The sequence below is a fragment of the Lagenorhynchus albirostris genome, chromosome 6 (assembly GCF_949774975.1).
Source record: "Lagenorhynchus albirostris chromosome 6, mLagAlb1.1, whole genome shotgun sequence".
Lineage (NCBI taxonomy): Eukaryota > Metazoa > Chordata > Mammalia > Artiodactyla > Delphinidae > Lagenorhynchus > Lagenorhynchus albirostris.
Window position 1 is genome coordinate 120,312,664 of NC_083100.1, and position 12,476 is coordinate 120,325,139.

The 12,476-nt window shown below is 56.7% G+C and overlaps 1 protein-coding gene across 1 annotated transcript in view; it reads right to left on the reverse strand.

Annotated features, from left to right (window-relative positions):
• GLI2 (GLI family zinc finger 2) overlaps positions 1-12,476 on the reverse strand; it is a 247,306-nt gene that overhangs the window by 182,620 nt on the left and 52,210 nt on the right. Inside the window, exon 2 of the mRNA XM_060151553.1 lies at positions 1,699-1,873. Within this exon, the coding sequence (XP_060007536.1) occupies positions 1,699-1,843 (145 nt within the window). The 5' untranslated portion in view covers positions 1,844-1,873. The remainder of the gene's footprint in view (positions 1-1,698; positions 1,874-12,476) is intronic.

Consider the following 12,476-nt stretch of genomic DNA (forward strand, 5'->3'; position numbering starts at 1 on the left):
CCCGTGGCCTGCCCCCCGAGACCAAGACCCCCTCAAGCATCTGAGATTACTGCCCCATTGCTGATAGCCAGGTCTGATGCTAGAGGACTTCCTTCCCAGTCATGCCCTCATTTCTCTCTAATGACCACGAGTCTGCTCTCGGCTACGGGACGTGGCAGTGAATTGGGCTGCGTGGAGCTCACGATGCACTGATGGCTCCAGAGAGGGTTAGGGTCCGGGCTAGGGAGAGGCCGAGCGGGGACAGCTGAGGGCCCGGGGGCGGGTCAGAGAGGCACCGAGGCCACCCAGGCGCCTCTGCATCAGGCAGAGGGACGGCTTGAGGAGTCGCCACACCCAGGGTGGGCCCTGACCCAGGAGAAGGAACAGACCACGTGCAGACCCAGCCAGGCCCGGGACAAGCCAGCCCTGGGACCACCGCCAGACCCCCACCCTGGGCCTTCCATCCCCTGGCTCCCGACACCACCTGCACGTGGTCCACCCTGGGCTTTGGCTCCTTCCTCCACCCTCACAGAGGGAGGGCCTAGAGAGCCCGGCTCCTAGCAGGGACGGGGGTCAAGGGGTGTCACGCAGAGCAGGAGTCCTAATACCCGAAGGTTGGCCTGGGCTCGCCCCGTCCCGGCTTGGGCCACACATCCTGATAATGACCTCCAACTGAGAATCACGGGTGGGGGTGGGGGGAATAGAAACAGTGTAGTAACAATGAACCAGAGGGCCTCCAGTTCGCTCTTGGAAACAATGACTCCTACCCGCTCTGAGTGTCCTTCCGAATCCCTGCACTCTGGCCCTAGGCTGCACCCAGCACGGCCTGTGGACTGGCTGTCCCAGCATCATCCGAGCGCTGGTTAGAATTTCAGAAACTCAGCCTCGCCCCGACTCACCGACTGGGGGTCTGCACTTGAACAAAGCCCCCCGCGACCTGCAGACATCAACATGCGAGTGGCGCGGCCGGCACTCACACCCCACCCCGGCGAAGGCGCATTTCCCCCGCTGCTCTGGGAGCTGTGCTTCAGCGGCGAGAGCAACAGGGCATGACTAAATGCACTTGAATAAAAAGGGGAAGAAAAGAAATCTAAGTCTCTCCATTCCTGGGAGACAGAAGTAGTTCTGTGGCCTCCAGATGGACCGCGCGGACACAAGGGGAGGTCTCGTCTTCCCGCCAAGCTTTCCCAACGGGATGCTGGCACGGACCAGTGGAAACCAGAGACTATTTCTCTTCGGGGCAGTGAAATGAGAGCCTGTGGCTCGGGGGGTCCTTCTGTTATAATTCAGTTGGCCAGAAATTCACCTAAGGATGCTAAATCCTGTACCTGACCCTCTCATTACAGCCAGAAAGGATCAGGAGACAACTACTTTCCAAAACAGCCCTTGGCAGGCCGGAGGCAACCAGCAGCCTCTTCGGCACGTCTGTGCCGACAGAATGCACCCCAGGGCTGCCCCACAGCCCCGAGCCTCCCTTGCCTCCCCTCCCCTTCTCCTGCTGGAGCCTGAGATGCCCAAACCCCCCGACTGGGAGTGGCTGGACCTTCGAGATCCACCCACAGGCATCCATCCTGGTGCCCGGGGTCCCCAAAGCTGGGGCGCCCTCTTGCTCCCCCATAAACCCCGCATGGCTGCCCGATGACATCGGCCTCCCGTCTCATTCAGTCCGAACGGGCTCATGAAAAACACCCCCCGCCAACCATGCAGAACAGAAAGTACCTCCTTGGGTGGCTACCGCGGCCGCCGCAGTGGCCACCGCGAGGGCCGAGGCCTTCCTGCCGGGGTCGGGGAAAGCGACGCCCTCCAGGATCCCACTTTTGGCTTCTTTCTTGTCCGTGGCCGTGGCTGAGGCGGACGTCTCCATCCTAGCCACGCACGGTCCTGGGTGGCAGCCCTGGAGGAGGAGACAAAGACACTCACCAACGCGGCCCCCAGACCCAGCCGGGACGCGCCGACGCAGATTCCCACCCGCTGCCGCCACGCGCTCCTTCTCTGACCATTGCGAAGGAGGGTTTAATTAATTTTGAGAATTCTTCGTTCTGAGATTCATCTGGTCTTCTGAACGACCTCACGGACCACAGCCGAGCGTTTTTCACTGCCTGTTACCCCCGATTTTTCAAATCTATGCAACAAGTTCCTAGTACTGTGCGTGGCGACTAGCAAGAACCACCTTGAGAAATGAGGTCAGCAAGTGATGCCCCTCATCTCAGCCTCACAGGGCGAGAAAAATCAATACAGAAACCGCGACTTGGCGGTCCTCAGAGGAAAGCCCCCGTTCTCCCGTTTCTTTGCAGCTCACCGGCTCCACCTTTCACTCACTCACGTGTATGTTCGTTCATTCTTCCATTCATTCCTTCATTCCTGCATTCCACAGAGTTTTCACCATTTACGCACTCGCACACATTCAGTCAATAGCTCTTCAAGCCCCTGTTATGCATCAAGCATTGTGCCTGGTGCCGGAGATACAACCCACAGAGTTCACATCCTACTTGGGAGACATAATAAGTAAAGGGGGAAGATAAATGTATATTTTGTCTCTCATTAGCGAGAGAGAAGGAAAGAAAGCAGAGGGGCAGGATAGAGCGGGGTGGGAAGGGCAGGGGGGCGGCTGGCCTGCTTCTCTGAGGAAGGGATGGGATGCCACATGAGGGTCTGAGGGAGCCCACGGCAGCCAGAGGGCAGGGGCGGGAGCCGCGGGCCTGGCAGGGAGGAGGCTGGCTTGTTGAAGGAGCAGCAGGAGGGTGAGTGCCAGCCCTGGAGGGTTTTGAGCAGAAGGCGGGTGCGACAGGACTCACAGTACAAAGGGGTCACTCTGCCAGTGTACGGAGGGCAGATTTGGGGGATGGCGCACGACTGCAGTGACCTGGGGAGATACTGGTTGTCTGAGTTAAAAGGACAGTGGCTCTGAAGGCAGAGTCCACAGGCCTTGCTCGGGCCTGGATGTGGGGTGTGCTAGAAAGTGGAGTCATCGTGGGTTACGAGAGAGGAACCCGGGGGATGCGGGGCCCAGGTAACGCTCCATCTCCAGCTGGCTGGTGGGCCACAAGCAAGCGTTTCACTAACTGATGCTTCATCAAGTGCAGATGCTGCTAATTCAGTATTTGTATCAAATATTACGGAACAGACGTCTGAAAGCCAATTTTCTTAAAAGAATGGGGGTAGTGTCAAAGATGGCTCCGATTTTCCGCTGAGCACTTGGACGATTGCACGGTGGGGCTGTTTGCTGGGATGGAGCACAGTGGGTGAGAAGCAGGTTCGGGGGCAAAAACCAGGAGCTGGGTCTGCGCCGTGTTAAGTCTGAGACGCCTATTAAGACATGCAGAGACTGAAACAGGAAGGACCTACTGTAGAGCACAGGGAACTCTATTCAATAACCTGTGATAAACCATAATGGAAAAGAATGTGAAAAAGAATATATATGTAAAACTGAATAACTTTGCTGTACAGCAGAAATTAACGCAATGTTGTACATCAACTATACTTCAATAAAACTTTTCTGCAAATGGCATTATTTCATTCTTTTTAATGGCTGAGTAATATGCCTGGAGAATGTCATAGTGAGTGAAGTAAGTCAGACAGAGAAAAAGAAATATCACGTAAAGAGAAAGGTATAGCTTATATGTGGAATCTATAAAATGATACAAATGAACTTATTTACAAAACAGAAACAGACTCACAGACTTAGAGAACGAACCTATGGTTACCAGGGAGGAATGGTGGGGGGAAGGGGTACTTAGGGAGTTTGGGATTGACATGTACACACGGCTGTATTTAAAATGGATCACCAACAAAGGCCTACTGTGTAGCACAGGGAACTCTGTTCAATACTATATAACCACCCAAATAGGAAAAGAATTTGAAAAAGAATAGATACATGTATTATGTATAACTGAGTCACTTTAGTGTACACTTTAGTGTATCACAACATTGTTAATCAACTCTCCTCCAACAGAAAATAAAAAGGTTTAAAAAAAAATTTTCTTTAAAGATAAGCAAGACTGTTGGAAATGCAAGGCAGAGCTTGGGGAGAGGCAGAGGCTAGAGATGGGAATATGGCAGCCACAGGGCAAGATCTCCAAGGGAGAGGGCGGAGGGAAGAAGTAGAGAAAGTTCCAGAACGAGACACGGGGCGTTCCAACATTTCCAGGAGGGAGAAGAGAAAAACCAGCCAAGGAAGTGAGCAGGGATGAAGGAGCAGGAAGGAAGAGAAAGTAAAATCACCAGGAGAGTGTGGGGCCAGGAGTCCAACCCAAGCAAGAAATGCCAGGAAGGGTTATCTCCATCACAGGCTCTAAGAGGCCCCGGCGCCGCACGGTGGTGACCAGGGCCCAGGTGGGCTCAGGGAGAGACAGAGGCACAGACATTTAGGCAGGAATCTTTGCCATGAAAAGAAGATCAGCTGCTGTTTCAGAAGGAAGGCAGGTGGGTCTGCACGCTGGTGGGAGGAGAGGGTTCTGGGCAGAGCCCGTGGATCGCGGGTGGCAGAAACCAAAGGCGATGGTCAGCTCCATCCCCGGCGGCTGCAAATCTTACATCTGCAGGCCCCAGAACCTCACCTTTTAAAAGTCTGCACGATACTCTCATGGTTTTCTAAGCAAAAAGCGGGAGTATACAAGAGTGATGGGTGTGAAGCCAGAGGTGGCTGCAGCCTGGCCAGCCTGCTAAGCGAACAGCCCAAGCTCTGGACCTCCCGGATTTACCTCACTCACCAGACGGTATGGTTTCCAGTCTTTCAAAACCCCTGTCCAGAAACCCCAAGATAGATGAAGGGCAGGGAAATCTCCCTGAGGATTCTGGTGAGTTATAAGGTTTCCTCTGGCTTGGAGATTTCGGGATCGCCAGCTGATCCTTTAAGCCTATTTGTATAATCTGTGCTGTAAGAGGCTGGCTGGCTGAGCGGCCACCAGCAACAGCCCCTGGGCCACGCCTGCTCCACCTTCTCTGCCCCCTTAGCCTGGCCGCAGGGGCCACCCTCCCATCCACCTGGCCGGCACTTTGGGCACTCAACCATGACCTCCTCCAGGCCAGGGCCAGGCCTCGCGCCCCTGGGTCCCCAAGTCCAGCTGAGCACGTGCTCAGACCCCTTGCTGATGGGACAGGATGGGTCCAGGGAACCAGACCAGCATCTGGAGGGCAGCAGGCTTGAAAGGACTCAACAAGGCACCCACAGGGTCGGCCCAAGTGACCAAACCCAGGCTGCCGGGAAGCATCCCCGAAGGCAGATGGGAAATTGAGGCCAGCAACTCAGAATCCTTGAACTTTAGCATCAGGGATGCCAGGGCCAAAAAGAGGTTCAGCTGCCTCACGCCAGCATCCCCCCCGCCACGTTGTCAGAGGGAACGGCATCCTCCCGATTCTTACAGAGGAAGAGGTGAGCTGCCCAAAGCCACTCTCCACGGAGGGAGAGGGCCCAGGTCTAGAGCCAGGTCCTCTGGCTGGAATGCTGCCCGAAGCCTCAGAGCGAGGCCACCCCAGGACCAGGTGGACAGAGTAGCAGGGAGGGGATGTATTCAGACAGCAGTGGGCCTGGGCGTGCCTGGGCTTCCACGAGCGCCCATGGGGAGCTGACCCAGTCGGGGAGCGGGGTGTCCCCTGCAGGGACCACTGCGTCACAGGCCTCGTGTTCCACAGATCAGCCACGGCCCTCCCCCTCCCCCTCCCTTCCAGGAGAGGAAAGCAGCAGACAGAGCCGAGAGGCTGCGTAAGTCACGGGAATTACCGGAATTAGCACAATTTCTGGGTAAACACCAGGCGCCCAGGGTCCCAGGAAGCCCAGCTGGGGCCAGCAGAGCGGGGCCTCGGGTCCCCAGACCTCAGCTGGCGGCCTGTGGGATATGCTGGCGGACTGCCCATGGGCTCCACAAAAGGTTCCAGAACAAGAGGGGCTGAGAGCACAGCGCCCACGGGGCAAGGAGAGAGTCAACACCTCCACGTTACCCGGGAGGCCACGCTCCTGGGCTTCTGCCCGGGAAAGGGGGGACACCGGACCTGCAGCCAGGAGAAGCTCCCTTCCATTTGGAGCTGCACACAGCACGCCTGCCCCCCAGGGTCTCGGTACCCCTGGGGGTGCTGGCAGCACCCCGAGCCTCTGGAAACACTCCTGGTCCTTCCCCTGCCAATTCTGACGCCACAGGTTCAGGCACAGGGCGGGGGGCAAAATATCCAAACTTTAAAGAAAAGCTCCACGGCTGTTTCTGATGCACAGGCAGGTTCAGCAGAAACTACATGGGGTGCTTCTAAGATTGCTTCCAGCTTCCAAATAATCGGTAAGTTCCAATTAAAGCAAATGAATGGAAATAAATGTATTTTTATCTCTGTTAATTTGGAACCGGAAGTTGGTCTTTCCCTCCGACATGAAGGTGGGTGGAAGGCATAGTGCCTGTGAGCCTGCCACCAGCACAAGCCACGCGTGTGCTCACATCCCGTCTTGGGGCATCACCTGTGCTCACCATGGTGCTGCGCTCAAGGTCAAGGTCGGCGTTAGACACCACCCCGACCTTGCCAGCTGTACCAGCAGAGCACATCTCTGAAGCCATGATCGCTGCCGTCAGGACAGTTGGCCTCCTTCGTATCCTACGCATTTTATTGTTTTACTGAAGTATAGTTGATTTACAATGTTGTGCTGGTTGCAGGTTTTTAGCACAGAGATTCCTTTCCCTTAAAGGTTATTACAAGATATTGAGTAGAGTTCCCTGTGTTATACAGTAGGTCCTTGTTGGTTATTGTAACTACAGTAGTGTGTATATGTTAATCCCAAACTCCTAATTTAGCCATCCCAATCCTATGCATTTTATCCTATGCATTTACAGCATTATTCTGAGGAGGGGGCCACAGCACAGCAAAGATGAAGAACTTGGAGTGAAAGGACGGGCTTGAAGAATAAATTAATAATCAGAGGTCTTCCCTGCTGGCTCAGTGGTTAAGAGTCCGCCTGCCAATGCAGGGGACACGGGTTCGAGCCCTGGTCTGGGAAGATCCCATATGCCGCGGAGCGGCTAAGCCTGTGCACCACGACTACTGAGCCTGCGCTCTAGAGCCTGCAAGCCACAACTACTGAACCACACACCACAACTACTGAAGCCTGAGCGCCTAGAGCCCGTGCTCCGCAACGAAGAGCAGCCCCCACTCACCACAACTATAGAAAGCCCACGCGTGGCAACAAAGACCCAACGCAGCCAAAAATAAATAAATTAAATAAATTAATTAATTAAAGAAAATAATCAGAGGAGAATGACCAAATCGCTCTGAACCCTGCAATCCCACCAGCTGGCTGCTTTGAGCTCTCCTGATGAGTGAGTCACAGGAATGAGAGCAGCTTCCCCAGGCGAAATCAGCCTCTGGGAGAGAGGTGAAACCTCGCTTCCCGGCGATCCTGGCCACCTCGGGGCCCTGGTGTTCTCACCTCCTGTCTGATCTCACCCGTGCGGCACACTGCCTGGGCTCCACACGCGTGGGCACACACGAAGAGCACACACAACCTACAGCAACAACCATGACCATGTACACAGTCACCTGTGTGAGCGTGGGCACACATACACACACTGTCACACGTTCACACAGGGCCACCCACAAGCGCACACAAAGTCACATACAGATGCACACACCACATGCACGCACACACACATACACGTATGTGTAGAGAGATACACACACACACACACACACATACCCTGGATACACATACACATAATAAACACCCGGCCAGCCTTGATCATAGACTTATTTTTGTGATCAAATGAGATAAAACACGTGAAAGTTCCTGGAGTGAAAAATGCGTCGCCAATGCAACACTGATGAAAGGTAATAATAATTAAAAATTGGGGTTTTTAAAATTAATTTTTTTGGGGGGGCTGCGTTGGGTCTTCATTGCTGCACGCGGGCTTTCTCTAGTTGCGGCGAGCAGGGGCTTCTCTTGTTGCGGAGCACAGGCTCTAGGTGCACGGGCTTTAGTAGTTGTGGCACGCAGGCTCAGTAGTTGTGGCTTGCGGGCTCTACAGCGCAGGCTCAGTAGTTGTGGCACATGGGCTTAGTTACTCCACGGCATGTGGGATCTCCCCGGACCAGGGCTTGAACCCGTATTCCCTGCATTGGCAGGCGGATTCTTAATCACTGCACCACCAGGGAAGTTCTGGTAATGATAATTATAACGACACTGTAACTAAAAAGATGGCAGCAGACTCTCTCTCTCATGGCCCCAAGGTCCCGAGGACTCGTCAACATCCTCCCTGAGTGGATGACTGAGTCTTTCCATCTCCCGTCACCTCAGTGTTGCCACCTAGAAAACGGACATTCTAAAGGGCGCTCCAGACCCTAGGGACAGCCGTCCGCACCACAGTGCCAGGGCAGCCACGGGAAAGCAAGGGGCGTCCTAGCCCGTCATGCTGAAGGCATGAGGGAGCCAGACATGGGCTTCGGCTCAGACCCCCTGGATCAAACTGACACTCGCTTTCCCATCCTGAAGGGACCGGGACGGGGGTGAGGGGAGGGTTCCCCAGGACGGCGCCAAGCTGGGGACGCTCTGCTTGCCCTTCACGGCCAGGGACAAAATAATCTTCTTTTAAAATGTGTGTATTTTCCTCTCCAGAGTGAGAGACGCTGATGCTTGGGCCAGCGCAGTCCACGTCAGTGGTGTGTCCAGCCACGCGGCTTTCCCTCTCTGAGCCTCCGTCCCCTCCCCTGTAACACAGAGCATCCTCCCTACTCCCAGCATGGTTAAGAAGGCGGTCCAGCTTCCCCGCAGGGCCATGAACACCCTGCAGCAGTGGCTCTGCAAACATAGGGTCCCCAATGGGGCTTGGCCCAAGGCTGGCCAGGCAGGCGAACCCCTACAAGTGGGCACCCTTTTCCAAGGAAGACAGGATTGGGGGAGACCGAGGTTTAGTGAGGAGTTGTGCCTCTGGAGTCTCGGACACACCTCTGCCGCGCCAGCCAGCCAGCCTGGCTGCCACAACCCCAGCTGCTCCCAGGAGCTTCAGGTCAAAGGCCTCCCCTCTACCCGCTGTGGCCAGAGGCGGGCACCATGCAGAAACCACTCTCCTAGCGGGGCACCTGCTTCTTTATCGTTCCTTGAATGTATTTTTCCAAGTAGGAAAGCTCCCTCATGTGCCCAGCCCCTGGGCTTGCTGGTGCGCCGGAAAACAGATCATGACCCCAATGCACTGACTTGCTGGGCCAGAACAGCAGCCAGGGAGGCCCCAACGATGGGAAATGCAGCAGCCAGGCTCAGATAAGGGGAGATGGGCGTCAGGGGGCCCAGAGCTGGGCAAGAGGCTTTTTCTTTCCGGAAGGGTGTGGGTAAGAGCTCACCCTTCAGATGGCATTGCAGCTTCCACTCCCTTGCACGTGGTTTCACTCCCTGAAAATACCAGGTCATCTCCATCCCCCTGCCTCTGTCCCATTGCTTTCCTGCCCAGAACATTCTCTCCTCCCTGCTCTATGCAAGGAAGCCACGCTTTAAACCTTGGGAAGCCTGCCTAACGCCCTCCCACCTGAACCCTAGTCAGAGCCAACCCACCTCCTGGTGCTGCTTCTGAGACTTTGACAACACCCCCTGCACACGTCAGCAGCAGCCGGCACCTTCGGGGGGGGGGGCACACGGGGAGGGCAGACTCTGGAGAAAGGTCCACGTTCGCATCCCAGCGCTACCTAGAGCGATGAATAAGAACTGAGTCCCCCCAAGCCTCAGTTTCCTCATCTGTAAAATGGGGATGACGACGGCGTGTCCCTCATGGAGAGGATTAAGAACACAGGGCCTGGCATATACAGGGGTTCCGACTCAAATGCCCACCACGTTATCCTAACTGCAGCCCCAGCGAGACCACCCACCTGTCTGCCAACTGGGGCAGGAAGACCTGACCCAGGAGCCCCGGCACCGGCAGCAGGCCTGTCCGAGACTGGACAAGGCAGCCCGTGGCCCCCCTTCCTCTCCATCCTGACGCCCCACCACAGGTGTCTGGGCCTCTGGGCTCTAACGTGCAAACGCTCAGGCTGGCATCTCTCTGGAACGTGCCGTCCTGCCGATTCCAAATGCTGCTGTCTGTCCCCTTCCTCCGTGGACAGGCCCAAAGCAGCAGAAGTCCCGAGCAAGGCCCGGGGTCTCTCCCCACCCCACCCCCCCAGCAGGCGGCCAGCAGAGGCAGGCCCAGCTCGGCCCCTGGGCGCGCTGTCTGCGAGGTGAACAAGGGGTTTGCTGTGCAGCCGCCAGGCCAGACCCAGATATTTTAACAGCTGCATTGTGTGCTTCTGAGGCGCGATTCCTGAGCGGCGGCGGGGGAGAAACAAGCTCTGCCTCTGCCCCAAGGAGGAAAAACAGACGGCCCTGGGCAGGCTGCAGGCCGGGGAGGTGCCCACCCGCAGGGGCCCGGTGGTGGAGGGCACGGCAGGAACAGGCCTGACGTACGGGCATCACCGGCACCAAGGCCCCTGCCAGGGCCCCTTCATCCGAGCCTGGGGACGGGCGGGAGTCAAGGACAGAGACCCAGTGAGTGGAGAAACCCCCCAAAGGAGGCTCTGAGGCGGGAAGAGGACCAGAAAGGCGGGGAAGTGGCTGCATAACAAGGTCCAAATACTCTGCATGGCACCAAGGCCCCACTCCGGGATCTGCCGCCGTCCACCCCTCCAGGCTCACCACCCCCCAGGTCCACCCCGAAATCGCCCAGTTTAACACACTTCCAGCTCTGCCTGCAATGCTACTTCCCCAGAGCCTGCCCTGCCAGCCCCCCACCAGGCCAGTTCTGCCTTGTGCCCCCCAAGGGCAAACTCCCGCGTCACTGTATTCTTTTATTTTTTTTCTTTTGGCCACGCAGCCTGTGGGATCTTAGCTCCCCGACCAGGGATCGAACCTGCACCCCTGCATTGGAAGCGTGGAGTCTAAACCACTGGACCGCCAGGGAAGTCCCAATGTGGCTGTACTCTGAGTACCACTGCCGTGCCCACGCCCGTTATGCCGGCCCCGGACAAAGGCTTACTCCACGTTTGATGACGACTCAACACACAAACTGAGAGAACCTTCCTCTTCTCCTAGCCTCACCTCAAGCCCCGTTGCCCACAAGGCTCTGGGGGGGCTCTTGGGACCCAGCAGCACAGGGGAGGTGGACGACAGCACAGGCTGGCTGTGAGGCCAGGAGGGGGGCTGTCAGCAACCCCTAATGCCTGTCACAGGCAGTGTTTGCCAGCTCAGTGATGGAAAAGCTCTTGAGGGCAAAACCGCTACTGGCATATGAACTGCACCCCTTCCCTTAACGCGTAAACCCTTGGGAGGGAAGGCTTTGCCATGGACAGTGCCGAGGACCCAAGTGTATGGAAACTTACCTCCTGTGCTGTAAGCGCACACCATTTTCAAGACAAATAAAAAATTGAGTGTTTGTTGGTTAAAAGTTGCTTTCTGAGCCGTTACGCATCCCAAGGAGCTCTTTGCTCCTAGTGGAACTGCAGGCTGGGGAATGGCATTTTGGAGTCAGAGGCACGGTACAGGTGGCTTTCCCATGTCCTTCTAATCATAACCCAAACCACGGCCCCTAGGTGCAGGGGGACCCCGGCCTCGGCCCAGGTCTGGGATGGCGGGGGTGGGGCTGTTGCAGACCCTGGACAAATCTGTCCAAACATCTCGGCGCAAGCGACCAAAGTCACAGAGGCTCTCCCGAGCAGTGGCCTGGGCAGCGCTGGCCCCCAGCTGGGTGGCAGGGGCAGCTCTGGGCTGGCTGCAGGAAGAGGCTAAACTTGTCCAGAGGTGGAGAGGACCTTGGTCTGATTTCCCTGCTTTAGGCCTGCTGAGGACCCTTGGAATCACGAGGCTGCCAGGCAAGGAGCCCCTCTAGGGCCCAAAGCACATCTTCCTCTGATCCCAGAGTCCAGCACCAAGAAAAGCCTCCAGAGGTCACCTGGTCACGTCCCCTGCCCAGGCAGCTCATACACAGAGCAGCCCCTTCCTTGCCAACGATGCAAAGGAACTATCACGAGGCTCCTTAGCAGGTCATGCCTCAGCTGGCTGGCCTCAGCTGGCCACATCACTCCCCTGAGTACCGTGACTCGCTCGCTGTGCAGCTCTGGGTAAGTGTCCCCCCATCTCTGGGCTCAGCGCCCCACCAGCGAGATGGGCAGGCAGGACCCCCCGGGGAGTGTCATGTCATGCCACAATTGGGTAGAAACAGGAATTTGGGCACGTGGGGAGCACAGACAGGACACAAGTAAACAGACCGCAGCCACCTGCATCCACGGACCAGCAATTGTATACTGAGCACCAACAATCTCCTAGGCCTGAGGTCTCCCTCTCCGCAGGTGGTGCTGGGCCTGGGGTAGGGAGCAGAGCAGGTTGGGAAGGGCTGGCTGCAGATCTAGGGCGGCTGCTCTGCCCTCAAGGCTCTGGGGGAAACCAGGCCAGTGGGTGGGCCGGCATCTCCCGCTTCAGCCTGCGCAGCACGCTGCTCTGACTTGCCCGGCCACAGCCTTCCCCACATGGCCCAGGCGACGCCCGCACCCAGCTCTTCCATCGGTGTCTC